This window comes from Cetorhinus maximus, chromosome 9 (assembly GCF_964194155.1).
Source record: "Cetorhinus maximus chromosome 9, sCetMax3.hap1.1, whole genome shotgun sequence".
Lineage (NCBI taxonomy): Eukaryota > Metazoa > Chordata > Chondrichthyes > Lamniformes > Cetorhinidae > Cetorhinus > Cetorhinus maximus.
In genome coordinates, this window is record NC_135887.1 from 38,127,313 (window position 1) to 38,151,808 (window position 24,496).

Below are 24,496 nucleotides of genomic sequence, written 5' to 3' on the forward strand. Positions count from 1 at the left end.
ATATCCTGTGGAGCATTTATAGGTTAGACTGAAGCAAAAGGAATGTGTGTTGTCAATTGTGGGATAGTTAACATCCAGCAATATCCCTACCCAGATCGTACATGGACCTCTGTGCTATCTGCAGACCACCCCCACCCCGTCTCAAGTACCTGATGGCCTGTAGCACTCACTAAGAATTGCACCAATTCTCATTATATTTCTGAACATTATCTATATGCATTCAATGTTAATACAATCTCCTGGAACATCCATTATTGCGAAAGATTCCCTATGCTGCCACACAGCCATCTCCTGAAAATATTATAACCAGAAATATGACGATTCATATCCTCTACAAAATAAACCACATCTCCATTAAAGATCCCACCATAATTATTAATGTTTCTACTGTTCCAATTGTGCTTTGAAAGCTCTTTGTAACCACAGGTATGTACCACTCAATCTTGAAAAAAAAAACAAGGACCCTTATACTTCTTCCTGACATACAAATCCATTGGTGATGGGGTAGAAAAATTTGGCTCCCATTTCCGAACAGGGCATCTAGGGCAGCACATAGCAGTCCTGTAAAGAACCAACCTCCTCTCTTTACTGGCAGCAATATCATTGTCCAAGGGCAGGAACCTGACCCTCATTATTCATCTTCTATACAAAGAATGAGGAGGGAAGTCCTGAGATTCTGATTTATCCAGGATTATCACTTAGCTTAGTGTATCAATATACAACCAGAAAAATCACAATTAAACAAATTTACCAATGTTGAGTACAATGCTTCTTGTACGCTTAATTCATCCTCCAAGCTGGTCCAACTATCCATGGGGCTGATCAATTCCTGACAGTATTTCAATGGGAACAGAAATCACTGCTTCTGTACTGCTTCTTTGAGTTCTCCCTGCACCTCCCCTTCCTATGGCACTCAATGTGCTACTTTACTCTGATGGAGTATATGCAGCACAAGGAGGACACTGTCTCCAGCTAGAAACTTCCCAGTTACCACAAACTGCCTGTTCTCGTTCTCCTACCTATTGGTCCACTGGACAAATCCGACTCATTGTTATGTCTTTGAATTCGTCACTAATACTGCTTTAAATCAACTGCAATTTGTAGAGGTTTTCATCTAAAGCACCAATTTATGTGCCTCTACAGTGCCCCCGCCATCAAAAATTAACATTGGCTGCTTTTGTCTCCCTAGAGAACTTATTGCCTGTTAACGTGCAATCTTCACTTCAAATCTCCTTCTGGTTAAACCAGTAGAAAACCAGTGGGTCTTCTCCCTGGCATCTTGCTCCACCTAAGACATGTAAACTTTCCCAAGTAGAATTCAAAGTCTCATTGCTGGGTGTGCAGGCAAGGAAGGTTGGGAAAGGAGAACTTTCAGGGCAAGCAATAAACAGCATATTCCAAATTGAAGAGGATTACCCTCAAAAAGAGAGCTTACATGGAAGAGAATAGGTGAATTAATGTGCGAGACACAAATTGCGTTTATATAGTGTTCTTAACATAATAAAATGTTCTAAAGTGCTTGGGGCATTGAGAGTGGGAGAGAGACACAAACAAATGGGGGTGGGGATGAAAATGGAAATAAAATGAGGTAGCTCTACAGGTGGCATAGGGAATACAAGGGCTCTCAGGTACAGGTGTGGTATGTAACTATAGAGACCAGAAAAGCATGTACTGGGATTCCTAATTTGTGTTGAATTAGCTGATCACAGCTGGGGGAATAGCTGAGGTGCAAAGAGTGAAAATCAATCAGCTAGGTTTCCTACTCTTGCTCTCCCACTTAGTGCTGTGCAGCACATATGGGTTGTTGCATTGTCAGAGGTGCTGTTTTTTCAGGTAAGATGTTAAACCAAAGCCCTTTCTGCCCTTTCAGGTGGACATATAAGGTCCCATGGCAATATTCAGACAAGAGCATGGGAGTTCTCCAGGTGCCCTTGCTAATATCTGTCACTCTATTAACACCTAGAACAAATGATTTGGTTATTATCACACTGCTGTTTTTTGGGAGCTTATTGTACATAAATTGGTCCTACTTTACAACAGTGACTACACTTCAAAAGTACTTCATTGGCTGTAAAATGTTCCAGGATATGCAGAGGTCATGAAAGGCACTAAATGAATGCAAGTTTTTATTTGTTTTAGTAATTCTAAAGGATGACATAGCTCCCAGTGTGAGATGTCATTCAAAGGAGGCACGGTCAGGGAAAGCTTAATTTTTAAAAAAGTCTAAAACTTTGACTTGGTTGAAAGGAAATTTGAATCACGAGCCAACATAGTGCTAGGGGCTGCATTTACTGTGGTCTATCACGTGCATCCAGGCAACAGAAAAGGAACTAAACAAGATCCTGCCTGTCACTGCAACACACCTACATGGGACAGTGCTGCTATGGAGACAAAGCAAAGCTGGCGACAAACGACAAGGAGGTAGAATCCATAAAAACTCCTCCACGCAACTCACCGTCAGTCTTAACTTTCACTAGCTGGCTGCTGAGCTACACTGGGACTCACATGAAGAGGAATGTGTCACGCTGAAAGCTGAAATACTTTCCCTCACAAATAACAAATCTCACACAGTTTAGAACATGCCCCGTTCAGCTCTTGAAAGCACTCAGATGCAGCTGTTGCTGCCTATTCCTGAACTATGTGAGAAATTTTGTGTAATTAGGCTATTGTATGGCCCTAAGTCTGGGTGGGGCCTACTGAGGTTTCTTTAATCTTCACCACTGTGACACATTTGCAATCAGAGAGTTGTGCTTCACAGTCAGCGCCAGGGCTGCAAGTGAGATGGTGGGGGTTGAGTTGGGTGGGAGGCAGGGGGGGGGGGGTGGGGGGGGGTGTGAATCATCACTGTGACAGCTGCTGAGTTTTCAAGCTTCTTTAAATGGAGACCTATGGCCTTCCTGTACCCCTACGTGACCTGCCTAGTAAACAGAGGGACTGTTTTCCTTGGCAGCACATCAGTCACTGCTTTCCCTCTCACTTGCTCGCTCTGCAGGGTTCTCTGGCACTGTTTAGATAGTCACTGCAGCGACCTGTTGTTTTCTTGTGCTAGCTAATCTAATGGACCATGGACCCTTCTGAAGATCGAGGGCTGGTAGATGTGCCTGCTGTAAATACTCTCTGGAACGTTCTGTATTTAGAAATCTTCCCCAAAGGCATCTGTTTTGGGAAATTAGATTGCAACATAACGACCTGGAATTCTTGAGGAAACTTTATTGCACGGACCCGGTGGGAGTGTGACTTGTCGGAGTTGGCGGTCAGGTGGAGAAAAAGGCGCAAGATTTATTTTGCCCACATATTGCTGTGTACATGGAAATTTTGCAGCTGACAAGATACATTAGGAAAAACAAATGAAGTGGCTCACAGAAAAATTAACTGTAAAATGACTGATCTCCTGACTCTAGTATGCGATGGACAAACTAGCTCTGGGTAAAGTTTGCAGTCTGTACCTCTTTCCATTAGCGATGGTTCAGGAGCTAGTACTGCCTTTACAAAAGAGCAGTTAAAGAACAGCACACATATTTTTGCAGTCTTTAGGGAAGGAGAGCTGGATGAAGAGGTTGGGGAGGGAGGCAAGTGGCTGCACTGTCCCTGAAGGTGTTGTCAGCCAGCACTTAAGGAGCCATTTAGTATCTTTTTTTGCAGCAACTAGTTGTTAGACACCTCACTCAGAATGCTGGTCATGAACTGTTACCAAAAGAGAAGATAATGGGATTAGAGCAGAGGCTCCCAAATTTAGGCTGCACCCCAACAAAATATTCTCAAGGACATTCACATCCCAAAAATTATAACATTAACCATAATTGAGGATGGTATCAGCATTGAATGCCAACCTGTTTGAATGCATTTTTGCTTTAGCGGGGAATAGGTTAAAATGGCCAAGAAATTTCACCCAACAGCAAGTGGCTTGTTATGGATGTTGGGAAAGGTAAATGTTTCAGGTTTCCACCCAGAGATTCATGGTGCCCACAGATAACCTCACAGGCCCAAGTAGTACCACCACCCACTCCTTGGAATTAGATGCAAGAATTACCCATCAACCCAGACCCAGGAAATGTCATTGGTATGCCCAATGCTTTTCTTCTCTTTGACCTTTTTCATTTGAGCCCCTAATTAGATGAATTCAGGCATAATAGTTAAAATTAAAACTGGAACTTCTTTTTAAAGATACCAAAAAAGATAAAGCTTTCGTCTGACAAATTGGTTTCAATATTATTCTAAAGAATGCTGGGATGGAGGTGGGAGAGTTGGTGAGGGAAAAGAAGAACTGCCATACTTGGGAATGCTTGATACTTTTATAACATTCTAGCTTTCCTCAATGTCAAACTGATCTTTCATGACCTAAGTCACTTCATGGGGAAACAGGGAGGGGGAAAAAAAATCAGAATTAAAACACAATTATCCTGCTGCCATCAATACCATATTGCCCCTGCTTCCTTCCATCCAGTTCATTCTCACTTTTTAACAACCCAACAGGTACATCCCATCTCCAATCCGACCTCCTCCTCCATTATTATGCTCCACCTTTACTGAGTGATGGTCCAAGATGCCCTACATGACACATTCAACTGCATTGTCAGTGAGCAACATCTCCACACAAATACAGCCAAAACACTCTTTACATTATCCACAACTAGAAAACTGCCTTAACGATAGCTTCTTCTCAATTGCACTGAACTGGGGTGTTCTCCCTCCCTGCAACCCCCATCCTAGTGGACAGCCCTCCTGTACCATCCCAGTTTCAGATCTAGTGGATTTGGAGGAGTCAATAAATAATGAGGAGAACTTGAAACAAAGATTGCTTTGTGTTGATTCAGTGCCTACACAAGCTGCTGTTTGGCTTCTGCAGTTAACGGAGCCTTGTCCTGTATAATGGCCCTAGGATAAAGATTGCAAATCCTATATAGCTGTTAATCTGATGTGAATCACATTGAAAACCGCCTCCAGGAGCAACAATTCTATAAGGTTGTGTAACTTGTATCAAGCAGAGTTTGGCAGAAAGACTGACAACATCTGCTCTCAATGATGTCTCATCAACTCAATCGAGGTGCAATACATCAGCTTTTCCAAAAATGCTGTTCAACTCCGAGAAGGAGCCACTCAAGCCCAAGACTGAAGTGAATAGCATTGAAAAGAAAGGGTAGAAAAAAAATAGGAGAAGGAAGGGAACAGAGGAAGTGCAGGAAAGGAATTGGAGCAGGAAGAGAAGGTGGGGAAAGCAACTAGAGAAATAAAAGGGCAGGATGGAGTTGGTGCAGAAGGGTGGGAAAAAGGTTAGAAGCAGGAGATAGCATTGGTGTTTATGTACTGAGAACTTGCAGCCGTAGCGTAAATCAACTGCTGCTAGTCTATCCCTGGAGATTCTACAAATTTCACTTCATAAAAAAGCTGAACAGAATAGGACAAAGGAAACAGATCAAAACACTTTCAACTCTTCCTAGCATAGGAAACACAGTCTGTCTCAGAACCTGTGTTGAATAAAGATGAGTTAGGAATCGTTGTTCAGATCTTCTCCAAATAACCACGGCATGTACCTCAAAGCAAATGCACTATAGTAGCTGGGAAGGACCTAATCATATGCACAAAGTTTTAATCGGACCTGCAAGTCGGTGCTGGCATGCCAGGAGACTGTGCTCCAGCAGAGTTGCAATCTCTGAGCAATGTTTTCCTAATTCTAATTGGGCAAATGGGAACGGCAAAAACAAGGATCCTTTGCGTTTTCCTCCTCTATCTTGATAATGCCCTGTCTTAACAGGCATTTGCTACTCTCATTGGAACAATCAGAAGATAAATAGAAAAACACCTTTAAAGAATCAGATCTCTGGGGCTCATTCTTCACTGAGTTTGGGTAACTGTAATCAAAGCTGCAAAATAACTTAAAGAGCAGCAATTATTTTGCTCCATTGTTTCCTAAACTGACAGCTTCTAGGTGGGAGGATCCCGGTGAGGTAGTCCTGGCACAAACTCTCAATGCTGTACGTGGGAGGCAGGTGTTCCTAATACTTATGGCACCAGACTATCCTCTGTTGAACTTGGCAGTTAATTGCTTTGCCTGGAAGCACTAGCTCTTAAAAAAGGATCCTGGGTATGAAAATATCAACCAAGAAACAATTATTCTGTCACAACTCAGTTGAAGTAAATGACAGGTTTTCATTTTTGACATTTCATGCCTCTCCAATTTACTGTTCCAAATAGTCAAGTACTGATTAAGGCAAGTGACCCAAGTACAGACAGATCTTCAACTATTAGCTATACAGCTGGCACATTTGTATTATTTCAGTTGTCTGTGGGACCGAACTTCACAACTGAATACTAGCAACCTACTATCGGCCCATTAGCTCCTTCCACTCCTAAATTTCCAACACCTTATAATTATTACCCTTAGCTCTGAAAGTGAAATTAGGAGCCAAGTTCTCCCAGACAAACAATTAATCGTTGAGGTCAAGTTGGATTCAAACACTTGCCTCTGAAACATCGGGCAGGAATTTTTGCTCGAACAGCCTATTGAAATCCTCCTGCTCTAAACTGCTGCGTGGAATGTTCAGTCCTAACATGTCAGTGGCGGTCCTAACAGACACTGCAGGTGTCTGTTGGCTGGTCACCAGTCTGGTTTCTACGTTCCTATGCTTTGAGTGGGCCACCTTGCGATTTTGTTAAATGTGGAACGGACAACAGGAGACCGGATTTAATGGCTGTCTTTTAAGAACCATGCCCATGTGTAGGAGTGGGCCATTTCCTCTTTTGGGAAATGTTCCATCCTGTCCAGTTTTGGCCAGGGTAAGAAATGAACATCCCACATTTATTCTGACTTCACCAAAAACATCAGGCCTGCTTCTTTCCACAGCACCACATCAAGTCAGAATTCAACCAGATTTAACTCTGCATTAAGATTCCAGGTAATGCATTATGAGAAAAATAAAAGCTACAAGCACTGGAATCATAAATTGAAAACAAGAAGTGCTAGAAATGTACAACAGCTCAGTCAGCATGTGAAAGCAATCAGCTCCTGGACAAAACACTAAACGTGTCCGGCTCCCGACTAATGGCACGCGGATTCCAACTGAAGTTCCATCCTTCATGTTTCAATTCCACCCAGGGTTACAGGTGACAAACAAAGCTCCTTGGACTGCTGTCCTGCCACATCCTGAGACCCACACTCAGCGTTGTGTGCTGCCACATGTACATGCAGCACCGACTCACTATTTCAAAGTTCTCCTCCTGGTCCACAGTTTCATTTCATCCGTCGTCTGATCCGCACTTTCACAAAAAACTTTTCCCCCACCTTTCAGATGTTAATGAATGTAAGTGTCAACTCATGGAACTCCCCTCCAGATCCTTCTTCACCTTCACTACTCTCTGATCCCACTTTTAATCGCACTTCTTGCCATGTATTCACAATACTCTGACCTTTCCCTCTCTGACACTTAATGAATTGTGAGCTCCACAAGACATTGAGCTCTTGTTCTGTTGCCTTTGCCTCCACGTTCACTTCTTTGGCCGGGAGTCCACTCCTGACCAACGGACCCATCTCCAGTATTCTCCCTCCACCCGGACCCCTCCCTCTGGCCTCTTACCTGCTCTTGATCTTTTCATTGAGAACTGTCAGCGTGCCAATGGGCATCTTTACTTTTCTACTCTCACTCACTTTAACCTCCCTCACTCTGAACTTGCTGCACTCCGTTCTCTCCGGCCTGGTGCTGTTGTTGTTGTCTGGTGTACTAACCTTTACCTTGCAGAGGCTGAGCGCCAACTCTCAGACACGTCTTCCTACCTCCCCCTGGACCATGACCCTACCACCGAACATCAGGCCATTGTTTACAGGACTGTCACTGAACTTATCTCCTCTGGAGATCTTCCCTCCACAGCTTCCCACCTCATAGTCCCCCAGCCCTGAACATCTCGCTTCTACCTCTTATCCAACATCCACAAACAGGACTATCTTGGTAGACCTATCATTTCAGCCTGTTCCTGTCCCACTGAACTTATTTCTTCCTATCTTGACTCAATTTTTTCTCCCCTTGCCCAGTCTTTCCTCACCTACATCTGCGACTCTTCTGATGCCCTACATCATTTTAATGATTTCCAGTTTCTTGGCCTGAACCGCCTCCTCTTTACTGTGGACGTCCAATCTCTCTACATCTTCACTCCCCCCACGAGGATAGCCTGAGAGCCCTCCGCTGCTTCCTTGAACAGAAGCCCAACCAGTCTCCATCTACCATCACCACCCTCCTTCGCCTGGCTGAACTTATTCTCTCATTGAACGATTTCTTCTTTTAACATGTCTCACTGCCTCCAAATAAAAGCTGTTGCTTTGGGTACCCACAAGGGTCCTAGTTATGCCTGCCTTTCTGTGAGGTGTGTGGAACATTCCTTTTTCCAGCCCTACTCAGGCCCTCTCCCCCAACTCATTTTCTGGTACATCAATGACGGTATCAGTGCCGCTTTCTGCTCTCATCTGGAACTGGAAAACTTCTTCAACTTTGCATCCAATTTCCACCCTTCTCTCACCTTCACAAGTTCCATCTCTGACAGTTGCCTTTTCTTCCTCGACTTCTCTGTCTCCATTCCTAGGGATAAGCTGTCTACTAATATTCATTATAAGCCCACCCAGCGCACATAGTTACTTTGACTACTCACAACCTGCTTCCTGGAAGGACTCCATTTCAACCTCCCAGTTTCTTAGTTGCATCTGTTCTGATGTTGCAACCTTCTACAAAAGTGCTAATGATAGGTATTTTTTACCTCAATTGAGGATTTCCCCCGCCTGCTGTGGTCAACAGGGCTCTCAACCATGTCCGACCTATTTACCGCACTTCTCTTCTCATGCCTTTCCCTCCCCTCCCAGATCTGCAATAACATTCCCCTTATCCTCAATTTTCATTCCACCAGCCTCCACATTCAAAGGAGTGACCTCCTTCATTTCCGCCATCTCCAAAGTGATGCCACCACCAAACACATTCTCTCCTTCCCTCCTTGTCAGCATTCTCCCCGTCAGAAGGGACTGTCCCCTCCATGACACCCTTATCCAGTCCTCCATCACACCCAATGCCTCGTCCTCTTCCCACTGCACTTTTCTACGTCATTGCAGGAGGTGTAACAAACTACCCTTTAACCTCCTCTCCCTCCTCACTGTCCAAGGCCAGGTGAAGCAGCAATCTACTCGTACTTATTTCAATTTAGTATATTGCATTCACATGCAGCCTTCTCTACACTGGGGAGACCAAACACAGACTGTTTGACGGCTTTGCGGAACACCACCATTCACCTTGCTCTCATGCTCACAGTTCTGTCCTCAGCCTGCTGCAAAATTCCAGTGAACCTCAACATAAGCTGGAGGAACAGCACCTCATCTTTTGATTAGGCACTGGGCTCAACTGGGCTTGTGGTCAGAGCTGTTCAATTTCTTGAATTTACAATTACCCCAGACAAACGTTTTGTCTCTTCGCCACAACCATTATCATCCCTTTGCCTTTTGTTCCATGACATCTTTGTCATTTAAACTTTTTTGCCCTCTACCCTATCCCATTCCTGCCCTTTTATTCTTCCTCTCACCCTTTTCCTCAGCTACTGCAATGGGTTCCGTCTCACTCCTCCCCATGAATTGAATTCAAAATGTTATTCCCTTCATAGCATGCCTCATACTACTTTATTCCAACTTAGGACCTGGCTTCCAGCTGCTGTTCTTCAGATCTGAGCTATTCCAGCTCAATGTGAACCCCAACCCTCGACAACTTCCTCTAAAGATCTCGGGACCTCCAACCATCATATCTTTCACAGTATAACTCTTCAATTTTAGCATTACTTTCACAAGTCCATCTCTTGGTCTGGAACTTCATTTGTGTGTCATGAAGGGGTTAATATCTATAATATTATTGGAAATTATATTTTAAAATAGAGTTTTGTGGCATCTATGTGTGTATATGTGTGTGTGTCTTAATTGGATTAAAGCCAGCTGGTCTAGGTGCTTTGATGTATAGAAGGAAGTAGGTTTGAAATGGTAATTAGATAATGGGGAAGTTTAGAAACATAGGTGTTAAGGTATACATTTGCATTTGTTGAATACAGCATTCAAGAGTGGGAGTAAAATCTTGCACCTAGCTGGGAGACGCCAAGCAATGTGTTTATATAACTAATAAAATTAGTGGAGTGAAAATGTTATTGTTAGAAGATGTGACGTTAAAAGCTTAGTAATACAATGGGAAATTTACATTCAAGGGAAAAGCTGGGTATAAACCGAAAGGAGCTTGTGTGTGTAAGGCAGAGGCATTTAAGATCTAACCAGCCTGTACGCCTGCAACTGCATCTGCAAGGAACCTCATTTTGAATTCGTAATATCAAATGTGCTTTGCCTGGGGTCTTTTTAAATCTATGAGTTTTACTGTTGCCTTAACGGGGGTGTAACCAAGAGTCAGATTAATCAGGGGATTTTTGTAGTTACTATAGTAGTAATTTTGTAGACATATGTATGTGTTTACAATCGTTCTTATTTTAATAAATGTTTAATTTAGTTTTATAAAAGCCTCTTGAGACTTGGTGGTCTTATTACTACTGAATTCAAAGCCTGCATCTCGAAATATACAAATTGTAAAAATGGATTATGACAGTTGTTTCAAGTTTCCTTCTGGGATTTGAGCAGCTCAGCCTTTACCATCAGCTGTGTCATAATACATGTCATGGTCACGATCACACATGGGGTCAGCACAGCAAAAGATAATGGTCACAGTCACTGTTTGGGTCAGCAGTGTTGATCACACCTTCTAATCAACCCTTTTGTTGCATAAATAAATTAATCCTTGATATTTTCAAATTAAAGCGCACAGCCTTCAGTTTCAGTTACTAGTCCCAAAAAGCAGCCGTTTAATACATTATCCAAATCTCTTACTGCGGTTAAGAATTGATGGCCATAAGAAATGGGTGATGGCCACTTTTGTGGTCAGGACAGTGAAGGTTAATGGTGATGGTCATTCTTGGGGTCAGCGCAACAAAAGTCAATTGAAAGATTGGCCGGTGGTTAACAGTGAGGTTGAGTGTCTTGGCCTACAGGAAGATATAGACGGGATGGTCAAATGGGCAGATGGAATTTAACCCTGAAAAGTGTGAGGTGATACACTTTGGAAGGAGTAATTTGACAAGGAAATATTCAATGAACGGCATGACACTAGGAAGTTCTGAGGAACAAAGGGACCTTGGCATGTGTGTCCATAGATCTCTGAAGGCGGAGGGGCATGTTACTGGGGTGGTGAAAAGGGCATATTGGACACTTGCCTTTATCAATCGAGGCATAGATTACAAAAGTAGGGAGGTCTTGTTGGAGTTGTATAGAACCTTGGTGAGTACTGTGTGCAGTTCTGGTAACCACATTATAGGAAGGAAGTGATTGCACTGGAGGGGGTGCAGAGGAGATTCACCAGGATGTTGCCTGGGATGAAACATTTAAGTTATGAAGAGAGGTTGGATAGACTTGGGTTGTTTTCGTTGGAGCAGAGGAGACTGAGCGGCGACCTGATCGAGGTGTACAAGATTAAGAGAGGCATGGACAGGGTGGATTGGGAGCAGCTGTTCCCCCTAGTTGGAAGGGTCAGTTATGAGGGGGCATAAGTTCAAGGTGAGGGGCAGGAGGTTTAGGGGAGATGTGAGGAAAACTTTTTTACCCAGAGGGTGGTGACGGTCTGGAATGCACTGCCTGGGAGGGTGGTGGAGGCGGGTTGCCTCTCATCCTTTAAAAAGTACCTGGATGAGCACTTGGCACGTCATAACATTCAAGGCTATGGGCCAAGTGCTGGTAAATGGGGTTAGGTAGGTAGGTAGGTCAGGTGTTTCTCACGTGTCAGTGCAGACATGATGGGCCGAAGGACCTCTTCTGCACTGTGATTTTCTGTGAAATAGTTTAGACGTAACGAGCATAGCCTAAGAAAATCATGTGCTCACTCAGACTGAACCAGTCAGGCATAACATTTGGCAAATCCTGTACTTCTTACTCTTGACTCTGCCCCAATACAGAAATTCACAAAGCGGGGTGGCAAAGTCAAAACCCACCAGGATATCAACTTAGTAGCCAACAATACTGTTACTACTGACCAGCGCTAGGCTCAGGCCCCAGCATTGCCTGTAAGCCATGAAACAAGATTCATATGCTATTCCTTTGAATCACCTATCTTAAGAACATAGGAACAGGAATAGGCCATTTAGCCCCCCAGCCTGTTCCACCCCATTCAATGAGATAATGGCTGACGTGTGACCTAATCCATAAACCCACCTTTGCCCCATATCCTTTGATACTACTGGCTAACAAAAATCAATCAATTTCAGTTTGATGTAATGTACACCTAAAAGGTAATATATGATGGTATACTGTGACGGAATAATACTGGAATCAAAAAAAAATCATTAAAGAACAATACATCAAAAGAAAAGTGGATGCTCTGTTGGCGATGGCCTTGAGGTTGCTCAGTGACGTGTTAAAAAGACGAGCCAAAAAGGGAGCCGTATGGTGTGCCCTTATTATCCAGCACAGGCCAAGTCTCTAGCGCCTGTACCTGGAGTTGTAAGCTTCCATTTCCTCGAAGTCTGCTGTTTCATTAAATGTCATTAAGACAAGAATGGAACAGGAACTTGGGACTCCAGGTCTAGAAAATTAGCGTTTGGGTTAGGGATGAAGGAGAATGCAAAATTACCCAGATTGGGTGTTCCACTAATGGATTACATGCATTTACTTGTTTAGATTCGTACTGGGAGAGGCAGAGGACTGTTCAGGCAAAATAGAGGAGTCAAGGAAAATGGGACTACAGAAACCAGCAGTGCTGGTTTTATGGGAGCAGCCACTTTACTTAATGCTGTCATTCCGTTAGTGTGTTTTGTGTTGTCAAATATTCACTCCACGCACTTCCACCACAGGATTTTCAGAAGTTCAGCAACAAACACGAGAAAGCTCCAGTGTCTGATTCTCAGCTCAGCACCTGGGCATCAAATAATTGGCCTTAGTTGTAATCCCCCCAGGTTGAATATCTGGCTGGTACATACTGCTAAGGCCCATACATGAATTGCCTACTGGGCGAGGGGCTCTTGGCCCCATCTAACTATTCGTAATCTGAGACAAGGCAAGGAATCAAAAGGCTTCCAGTCCAGTGAAACTATACTCAGTCTGAGTTGGGGTGAGACTGGAGGAATTTTATTTTAGTGGAACAAGACCCAGCCTGGCAACTTCTTAGAACAGAAAATTGGAAACATTTAAGTTTCCTAAAAATTCACTGATGTATCAAGAGCTTTGGACTGTTAGCCCTGAATGTTAAAGCCTTCTGAGACTTAGGCCAGCTTTTAAATACATGTTTAAAAAAAATCAAACTTATGCATCACTTGTTAAATATCATCTTCAAGTGATCCAACGTGTATGTGCATTTGTGTGTGTGTATAAGTTCCCTACCTTGTTGAAGAGGGAGAGACAAGGATGTGGGTCTCGGTCAGGACGCTCCAGTTTGACCATACTGACAAAGCCATAGTCTTGTTGTTCATCTTCACTAGTATTACACAGCGACAAGGGATGAAACTGCCAAACAAAGCAATAAAAACCTTGTATTAAACTGTAAGTAGCATATACATAGAGAGAGAGAGAGAGAGAATGCAACAAGGGAAAACAGCTGCTGATTGTAACTATATCATGTTTTGCTCTATTTCCTAATTCACAAAATGCCTTGCTTGCAACTGAGGTTACGTCCACATAATTGGTGAGATTTGGGGATGAGCAAGCCCTCCAGTTTACCCCCATGTGTTAACCACATCTAATTTGGGATGCAAATTTATATTCATTGCAGTTCACCTTTCCTGCAGATATCTGGAGGTGTCAGCTGTGGCTCAGTTCATAGCACCCTCGCCTTTGAATCAGAGGGTTGTGGGTTCATGTCCCACTCCTGGAAAACCAAGAACTGTGATTGTACTCGAAAGAAGTTGCAATCTGTGACTGTTGGTAACTTGAAAGAGTTTCCTGCAGAAATCTTGTGTGTTCCCAGGTACACTGGTTTGTCCTTTATCCAGTGGTGGTACAGATTGATGGCTGAAGCAGATTTAAGTTGCATGGCTATTGCTGGACGCTGGGTCCTATACTGAATGCAATATTGTCATTAAACATCAATGAGTGATGTGACTTTTGCTGCTTGTGGCTAGGCATATCTCAATTCCAGTTTACTAACGGTTTCCTAATTTTGCTGCTTGTTCTGGTGTTCAAGGCCTCTTAGTATTTCTAGTTGTACAAGTTAAGTTGCCTGGAGCTCATTGTCTCTGTTTTGGAACTTTTACAGCATAGTTAGGAGAGCTGCAGATTCTAGTTTGGTGCAGGATAAAGGAACACTACTGAGAATTCCATTTAGCAGAGGATGCCGCAAACAGCGGTATAAAATACAAAACAAGTTGTGGTTCAATGGTCAGTACTGGCACCTGGCTTTGCAAATTGAGCAACTCTCACTGGCCTTGATCAAGTTAAGGTGTAAGTTGCCAGTTGCTGAGAAGTTCCCATCCTGGGCATCAGGAGGTCAGCTGCAAGCTACTGTGGATAGTTTTATTTTTTTCTTATGGTTGTTAAAATCAAAGTTCTTTTGGTATTGGTTAGGACATAGGAAGCGTTCAGAGTTTTGTAATCAATATGTCACTTCCTCTGTACAGCCCTCAGCACTGCAGAGGTAAAGCTGCAAAGTGATAAACTCCTGCTGGAGTTACTTGACAAATCCTCTTTTCTTTTTCAGTTTTCCTCCCCATTGTTGGACCGTACACTAAACCCAGCTGCAAACCTATCAATCCCCAGTTATAGGGCAGGTTGATGCCCTGTGGCCAAGTCCCAGCTGATGTCGCTGTGTAGCCATGAGCGGCCTGGGGAACTGCCAGGAACCTGCATTTGTTTCATCCTCACCATTTAATAATCCTTCTTCGATCTTCTAGAAATAACTTTCAGGAGAGTTGGCAATCCTGCTGGAATAGCGATACCAGCTTTCTGTGGCCCAAAGAAAACTCTGGGTATTAATTTTGCTCCATGCCTTTCATAGCCCAGAACTCTCAACATGAGTGACTCCAAAACCAGGGAGAAATGGACTCTTAGTTCATTTAAACACACAGTAGGTTCATCTTTAGCTGCATCAAAATAAGCTGATATTTTGAATTGAATATGTAAGCTTCCTCTCAAATTGGTGATAATTGATAGATCTACACCGACCCAAAATATGGGAGGTGTTAATTGATTTGAGATCTGGCTAGAACTGCCCCATCCTGAAGGAAATCTTTCAAGTGATGGGCACGTTTTTATAAAAGCACTCATGCTCATGAAAAGCATAAGGTTCATACTAAATGGAGGCAGGGTTTGGTTGTTCATGTCAACAGCCACCATTGCGTTCATGCATATAGGTTTTTGTTTTCAACTTCCTGCCTGATCAGATTTTGATCTCTAAAGTAGCAGTCCTGTTCTGATGCCATTTTAAACATGTTCATTTTTAAGATCCCCAAAGCTTTCTAACTGGTTCCTATTGTATTATACATTATTCATTCCAGTTACTGTAACTGTTATAAATGTTTTTCAGTTTATTATGAGTCTGTGTTCACACACTGCTGCCACAGGTACCAGGGCTGATGAGTGCAGGTGTTTCCCCATTGTCTCGTGTCTCTGAGGTGAAGCCACTGCTAATTATTGAAAGTTATGTAGGAGCAATCAAATTGGAGACTCTAGGGCAATGTTGTTTACCCTATTATCCTCAGCGAGATGAAGATGTCACATTAACCCAGACTACAGTTTGGGAATTAATCTGTCAAGCAGGATAACGTAATGAAAGGGCTGATATTCCACTCTCTGATTTCAACACACAGTGGACTCAGCACTTGGTGTGCAATAAACAGCATTCTTACTCCTTCAGGGTAAGAAATTCACAGAGAGAGCTGCAAACAGCGCACATTATGCCGAAGAGTTGGTTAAATAGGAAAGCAATGGGGTTGCTCCAAAGCTTATATACAGACCAAATGCTTAGTTTGTGCGAAGTTGCAAGTGTGGATCATGTGTAAATGATGAACTGCACATTTGCTTTATTCCTTGTCCAGTGCTGTCTCTTGCAACAAATTTGGAATCCCTGTTTCAACTGCTGCCTGACTTCTAAACCACAAGAGTTCCTATAATGCATGAAGGCTGGAATAAAGCTGCAGCCTGTAGGTTTAATTTATCAATGATTAATGGGTGAATACAATCCCAAAATAAACTGCCATCAAAAAATTATAGACAGGAATTTGGAAAGGCAAAGAATTATTGCCGTCTGTAATGGATTTCTGTTAAAGACAACATAGAGTGCACCCAGAATAAATGACAGGATGGTGCAATCTCTGGCAAGGTAATCACTCCTTTCAGTGTGAGTCCACACCAACAGGAAGGGCAATAGAGCAAGGAGACTGACTCAGTGATGGGGATAAGATAAAGATGAGATAAAAACCATAAAACTTTCGTAAATATTGAACTGGAGTAATGGAAGATGTAACCAAGTAAAGGGGCTATTTAGCTTCTTCCTGCCTTGAGTATAACATGGTACACCAAGCTGCCAACTTCATCAAGAGTTTCTCACACAAAATCTGGCTTATGTGGCATCACGTCTTCCATTTATGTGACTCCCCTAGCATATTGGATCTATCACTTTCGTTCTGATGCTGCACAATATTTCTTTAGTCAGAAGGAGCTGACTCCTATCATTGCCAACACCCACCCTGGCCAACACTTCATCGCTCTCTATCGGTCTATCAACCTCTCCAATCCTTCATCCTTCTGCTAGAGCTCCCAATGTCTCCAATCAATCACACTGGAGTTACCAACCTCCCCGACAGAGAGTCCATCACGATCCTGCTGGAACTAAGCCACATTGCCTATAATGTTTCTTTTTTCACATTCAGCCAGCTGTTACTTCAGTAACGCAGGAAAAGTGTTTAAGGCGATGATGAAACTTCTGAAGTTTTATTGACTGTGAAATTCAAACTCCTTTTTTGTTCCCACCAGTCTTGCACTTCATTGAATTTCATCTGTGGAGACATGATGTTCCAGCTGGCATCTGTTTCAGTTGCAGAAGAATTATATACAAATGGGGCATTGTACCCAGTTCTTTCCGGTCTTACCAAAAGGCAATGTTTAAACACCACAGCACCGAGAATGCACTGCTGTAACATGAGCTTTTCTGTAAATACTGTATTTGATAAGCAGGTCATACAAGCAATATGGTAACTTGATTAAAAATTAAACTGCACTTGGAATCAAATCAAAGGAAAAGTGTAATTGAAATGTAACTTGCATCTTCCTGTTTGTGCACAGGAGTCATTACTGTGGTGCGTGATTTCACTTTCCACTTTCATCTCTGCTCATTTACTGCCAGCTGGACACAGGCCGATGCGCGATCTCATTCTTAGTCGGCATCGTAAAGATGGCTTGCAGAAACACAGCCTGCATGGTGTACCTCAGCCCATCTACTGGGTCATATCTCAACCCCCTGGGAGTCAGAGAATGTTTCAAAGGATATTTGGCAATGCACATGGTGGGTGTGCCTTTGGGCTGTGTCAGTGATATTTCATTGTATATCACAAGTAGGAGAGATCAGTGTCTGTGTCACTCACTGTACTACATCAGTAGGAGATGTCAATGTCTGTAGTGCTCTCCTTATACCGTACCAGCAAAGTGTCACTCTCTCGTTGTACTTCAATTTTGGCTTTGCACAATCCTGATTTTAATTGCTTCACCAGTCATGGCCAGGCCTTCAGCTATCTTGGCACTAAACTCTGCAATTCTTTCCCTAAAACTCTGTCCTCCTAAAAGGCGCTCTTAAAAACGTACTCCTTTGGCCAAGCTTTTGGTCACCTGAACTAATATCTTCTTAAGTGGCTCAATGTCAAATTTTATTTGAAAATGAATTTTTAAAAAATTCATTCATGGGATATCAGCATCAAGGCCAGCATTTATTGCCTATCCTTAACTGCCCTCTGGGTGGTGGTGATGCACCGCCTTCTTGAACCGCTGCAGTCCATGTGATATAGCTACACCCAAAGTGCTATCAGGGAGGGAGTTCCAGGATTTTGACCCAACAAAATAGTGAAGGAACAGCAATATAGTTTCAAATCAGGATGGTGTGTGACTTGGAGGGAAAATTACAGGTGGTGGTGTTCCCATACATCTGCTGCCCTTGTTCTTCTAGATGGGAGAGGTCACGGGTTTGGAAAGTGAAGCACAAAGGGCCCTTTTACTAAATGCACTACAATAAATGCAAGTTTTTGTTGTACACTATAAGTCTCACACTCTCATTATGCTGTACCAGGAGGAGAATTAATTCACTAGATTAGCATGATAGACCAGTATCTGCTATTGTACCCCTAAGAGGGGTCTGTGTTGCCCACTCACAGTGTACACTAGCAGGAGGGTGTCCATGTCACCCTCTCACGGTACTATACCAGTAGGAGATGGCAGTTTCTCATATCTCGCATTGTCTTGTATCAGTATGTCAAACCTATTCTGTTAATGGTTTCAGCACAGAGATCTTCCAAGCTTCCTAAACAGTTGCTTTTTTGAATTGTGTCATCTTTGGCTGAGAGGTAACACTCTCACCTCTAAGTCAGAATATCTTGGATTCAAGCCTCATTCCGAGACTCAAGAGAACATAAGAGCATAACAAACATGAGCAGGGATAGACCATTCAGCCCCATGAGCCTGCTCTATCATTCAATACAATCATGGCTGATCTTTTACCTCCTGTCCACTCCCCATTGATATTCTGAGGGATTGAAAATCTATCTATTGCAGTCTTGAAAATACTCAATAATGGAGCATCCGCAACCCTCTGGAGAAGACAATAATCTAGGCTGACATTTCAGTGCAGTACAGAGGGAATGCTGCATTGTCAGAGGCAGTGTCTTTCGGATGAGAGATTATTTGCCCTCAATTGGATACAAATGATTGCAAGACCACATGAGGATGGCCTTAGTCATTTTCTCTACTATCCTATAGGAAAGGCAGCCTTTGGTCTACAGTCCCAAAACTTAGCCAAGAATCGGAATCCATCACTTTGGAAAGAGTCACTTTGTGTGCCACAGAAACTGAAAGGAACTCAGATTTTGCTATCCAAATAGTCAATAAATAGTATACCAGGCTCCATTTTGATTTGTTACCTGCTGCTTCTGCTATCTGAGAAGGGTTAACCAGTTGATTGTCATGTGCTTGGGATAGAATGCAAGTATAGGACATTGCAATCTGAGACATCAAGAAAGGGGGTCATGACTGGTCAATCACTACCCCCAGCAAAAAACATTGGAGCATGGATAGAGCTGGGATTTAGGGTTGAACGACCGGAATTGAGTGAATAACTCACCCATTTTACGAAAGCAGAATGATGGGTCCAAAGGTGAGTGAGGAAATGGGTGAGGCTAGAATTCACAATGATTAGCTATAAATACATGAAGGGTATCAGCAGCCAACTGGGAAAGGGGTTGCATTTTGGTTTGTTATAAGGCACCGTAGGAAAGATGGCACATGCTGGGGCACCTGTAATACACATCCTCACCGTATTTGCATTGACACTGCAAAAGTATATATCTGACAGCTCAACAGCTGATCCAAATTTTATAAGAAAAATAAAACTATGTGGTTCTGAGTGCAGAGTGGCCACTGTCCCAGCTCTCACCCCGAACTGGCCATGGATTGGTTACACTCAGCTTTGAGACTGGTCACTCCCAGCTCTTAAGTTGCACTATTCATAGGAGGAAAAAAAGGAATAGGCAAGCATATACTTCTATGGCACCTTATCATATCCTCATTGATGTTTCAAAGCAAACTTTGGTTATGTAGTCGAATGTCGTGGCCAATTTGAGGAATTTTAGGAACATTGCAGAAACAGCAGATGACATGAATGACCAGCTAACTGGTATCATGTTTTGGGATTTTCTTGGTCACTTTTCCTAAGAGGAATTTGAAAACTTACTTTTAAGTTATAGGGTTTCAAAGCAAATGCATTTCCACAAGTTAAAAAAGGCAATGAGGTGGCTAAAATACTAACTAATGAGCTAGGCTTTGATATTGTTTCCCTATTGACTGCAAATTATAAGCAATTTGTGAGCCTGTCTTACAAATAGTTACGTCAACCTCACTGTATTGGAAAGTTTCTGATCCAATGTATTCTGCATGGGTACTGGAAAGTTTTCATTTCAGTCAGTCAACCAAGGGAGATAAAAATAGAGAAAGAGACATAGAAAGTCAAGTTCAGGAAAGGATAAAAATTAGTCAAATTTTCAAATCAACATCACTAAAGACAGATTATCTAGTCATGATCATGTTTCTTTGTTTGAGAGACCTTGCTGTATGCAAATTGGTTGCTATGTTTCCTTCATTACAATAGCGACTACATTCAAAAAGCATTTCATTAGCTGAAAAGCACCTGGGATGTCCTGAGGTCATGAACCTTTATCCACTGGTCCTCCATGGCTGACTTAGGGGTTAACCATTAAGTCAAACCGAGGCCGAGTAATAATGAACACTGGAGCAGTTGAGGCATTAGCTTCCTGTGTGTGACCAGCCTGTACCCCATTGAAATTTAAGTCAGAAAACTGAAATATTACATTGATAATCCCAATATAATGAGAGGTGGGCTCTTTGCTGCTTCACTGCAGACAACTTATCAACAACAACTTACATTTGTGTAGCATCTTTAAAAGTAGCAAAACATCACAAGGTGCTTCACAGGAGCATTATCAAACAAGATTTGGCACCAAGACACTTAAGGAGGTATTAGGGCAGGTGACCAAAAGCTTTGTCAAGATGTAGATTCTAAGGAGCGTCTTAAAGTAGAGAGGGGTAGAGAGGCGGAGAGGTTTAGGAAGGGAATTCCAGACTTTAGGACCTAGGTAGCTGAAGGCATGGCCACAAATTGCAGAGCGATTAAGATTAGTGATGTGCAAGAGGCCAGAAATTGAGGTGAGCAGAGATCTTGGCGGGTTGAGAGTTGCAGGAACTTCCAAGAGGCAAGGACATGGGAGGAATTTGAAAACAAGGATGAGAATTTTAAAATCGAGACATTGCTGGCCCGGGAGCCAATCTAAGTCAGAGAGCTCGGGGGTGATGGGTGATGAATGGTGCGAGTTAGGATACGAGCAGATAATGTTTGGCTGAGATTGAGTTTATGGAAGGCACAAGGTCAGCCAGGAGAACATTGGAATAGTCAAATCTGCCTTCAAGTGCCTGAGCCCAAAGCTCTGGAATTCCCTCCCAAAAACTCTCTCTGCGTCTTTAAGGCCATCTTTAAATCCAATCCTGTTAACCAAGCATTTTGTCCTATCCAACATTTTTAAGTAAGTCTGTGTCAAATACTAGGTTTGTGAAGCACCTTGGGATGTTTTAATAAAATAAAGGTGCTATATATAAATGCAAGCTAGTGCTGTCTGGAAGTAACAAAGGCATGGATAAGGGTTTCAGTATCAGATGGGTTGAGGCAGGAGCAGAGACAATTATGGAGGTGGAAGTAGTTGAATGTCAAAAATATTTCATCCCAAATTCAAGAATAAAACGTTCAGCACACATATTGCAGCAGAAAGGAACAGAGCTGAAAAAGCCAACCAATCTTATTTAGCATATTGTCACCAATGCCTTTCAATATTGAGAGATACTCATCAGTTCAGTTGCTCCTACTAGCAATCACAGAACTGCCTCCTGGTGCTATACAGGTGAAGGTATTCTCTCCAGACACAATCCAAGTCAGGAAGGACAAAATAGAAGAACACTACTGGGTGGACTTAGCATGAACATTTCATTCAGCCCCCAATATACTTCACAAGAGTCCTAGTGAGAGCCCCTCAGTTTAATGTGCATTTTCGTGTACTGGATAGAATCCATCAAGATGTTAATAGGAAACATTCTCAATTCATCTTTTTGTCATTCTTTATAATCCTATAATCCTGTGTGTAGGATTGTACACATGCATGTAAAGAATACAGCACCATCTCAACTGCTCAAAACTGGTCATCTGTCCAGCGAGACGAGGGACACACCCACTGCATCTAATGCAAGGATCTCCTTACTCTGCAGCCTATTAAGAAACCCAAGAGTTCCCTAGTGCACACACTGAACTGTCAGTAAGTGCCAGTTGTCATAGGTGGCTGCCATGCTGCTTCCTATAGTTGCCTCCAGGGGGCAGAGCTAGCTCAACGAGTGCAATATTTGTTAGACCTCTCACCATTTCCCAAAACAACTCTCAGCTTTCACACAGAAAAAAGCCCATCAGATTAATTTTTGCACAAAAAGCAGAATTCTATTATCTGCTTCTCACCCTCATGGTGAACAAATTGCAATGGCTCCCAAACAGATACACCTTTCCTTTGTAATATGCTACCGTGTGGCCACAGCCAACAAGACCCAACTACCTGAAGAAAGGAAAGTTTGATTCAGTTTGTTAAAGAAAACCACTTCTAGTCTTTTCCCAGTCTACTGAACACCTTTCCTTCAACATGCTGGTTCAAGTCCACATGCGAGAGGGTGGAGAGCAAAGTGGAGACAGCAGAGACACTTGCTCACTAGGATTTGGAGAGGCAACTGAGAAAAGATGGGGAAATTGGCTGGCTTCTGAGCAACAGCCCCTTTCAGCCACCATCCAGTTGACATCATTACTTTCACTCTATCTGTGTTGGAGATTAGGAGACAGTAGATAGGCACTAATGGACTCCAACAGGAAAGCTCTTTTTCAGAGAATGTTCAATTATTTGTTTGGATTATTGGAAGTGTAGGATTACTAACTGCAGAAGAGCAGAGGTTTGGAAACTCGATCATCCACTTATGCTTAACATTAAATTACCTGTGGTAAAGTGTAAACACATGTTGCTTTCTGTTGTTTTCCCTTTGGCAGAAATGAGCAGACATGAAAGTCTATCAGCACAAACACATACAGCTCTTTGAGGAATGGTCTCTTTACTGGAAGATCCTGGTTGGACCCGTTATTTTGTTGCAAATGCACTTTAAGGGAACTACAGCTCTCAAGCATTTGATTATGAGACCAGGATAGTGCGCCTCAACAACCCTGTGAGGGCCAGTGATTAGCAAGGGGTGGTGGGGGGGGGGGGGGGGCAGATTTAAAGTGACTGGAAGAAAGATTGGAGAGGAGATGAGGAAAGAATTGTGGGGGGTCTGGAATTCTCTGACTGAAAGGGTAGTAGAGGCAGAAACCCTAACTCATTTAAAAAGTGTCTGGATTTGCATCTCAAATGTCATAACCTGCAGGGTACAGGCCAAATGCTGGAAAGTGGGATTAGGCTTGTTTTTAGGTTGGCGCAAACATAATGGGCCAAGTGGCCTCTTTCGGTGCCGTAAACATTCCATGATCTTATGATTCAGTTGAGACGTTAATCATGGTGGGTGCAAAAGATCCCAAGGCACTATATTGAAGAACAGGGGGATTTACCCCAGTCCAAAAGCAAAATACTGCGGACGCTGGAAATCTGAAAGAAGAACAAAACTGCTGGACAAATTCTGGTCAGGCAACATCTGTGGAGAGAAACAGAGTTAACATTTCAGGCCTGCTGACCTTTCATCAGAAGAGTTCTGATGCCTGACCTGCTGAGATTTGCCCCAGCCCCCTGGCCAATACTTATCCCTCTATCAACCTCTCAAAAACAAAGTACCTGTTCACTATCATATTGCCATTTGTGGGACCATGTGCTCAAATTGACCTCTGCATTACCTACAATACCACAGTGACCACGTTTGAAATGCATTTCATTGGCTGGAAAGTGCTTTGGGTTGTCCTGAGTTTGTGAAAGGTGCTATATAAACGGAAGGTTTTTTGGACCCTAGCAGCGGTTGATACCTTCAGGAGACACGTGTAGCACAAAGTGACTTCCTAATGGCTTCCACTTTATCGAGTATTTTGGCCCTTGTAATAGATTGCGCAAGCATTAGAATTATTTGGCTTATTCCCCTTCCACTGAAGCCTGCGCATTGACATAAGGTCTGGGTCTTGTTCTATCATAAGTATAACCTGTCCAACAGGGGAACCAAAGCTGTCAAAAGGGAAGAGGCGTGCAGACACTCAGGGCTGGATTTTCACATCGGGGGGGCAGAAAACAGGAGTCGGGACTGTTTACAGTTCCCAATCATGCCCTGCGTTTTTGGGGGGGGGGGGGGGCAACAGTCACTCTTGGGATTTTCAAGTAAGCACCGCTTTAATTGGCATGGAGACAGGTAGTCTGTCCAATTAAGGGCAGTGGGTGGGCTCTCGAAGTTGGAGGGCCGGAGGCATTCCAGTTTGAGAGGAGCAGCAGGCTGCAATGGTTGGTAACTGAGGGTGTTTCAGTATGGAGGCCTCCTCTCACCAAGCTCTTTTAAAAGTTAACTAAAAATACCAATGTGTGTTTGAATGTGTTTCAAAATGAATCAGACTTGATTTGTGTCAGTTACCAATGTACCTGTGTCAGGTAATGGGGATTTACCCAAGTAGAGCAGTTTATAGCAATGGTGAAGACACTACCTCTTCCT

The 24,496-nt window shown here is 43.0% G+C and overlaps 1 protein-coding gene across 1 annotated transcript in view; it reads right to left on the reverse strand.

Moving 5' to 3' along the window:
- rnf43 (ring finger protein 43) overlaps positions 1 to 24,496 on the reverse strand; it is a 197,179-nt gene that overhangs the window by 49,260 nt on the left and 123,423 nt on the right. The window contains exon 2 of the mRNA XM_078548552.1: positions 13,418 to 13,540. Coding sequence (XP_078404678.1) covers positions 13,418 to 13,540 — 123 coding nt within the window. The remainder of the gene's footprint in view (positions 1 to 13,417; positions 13,541 to 24,496) is intronic.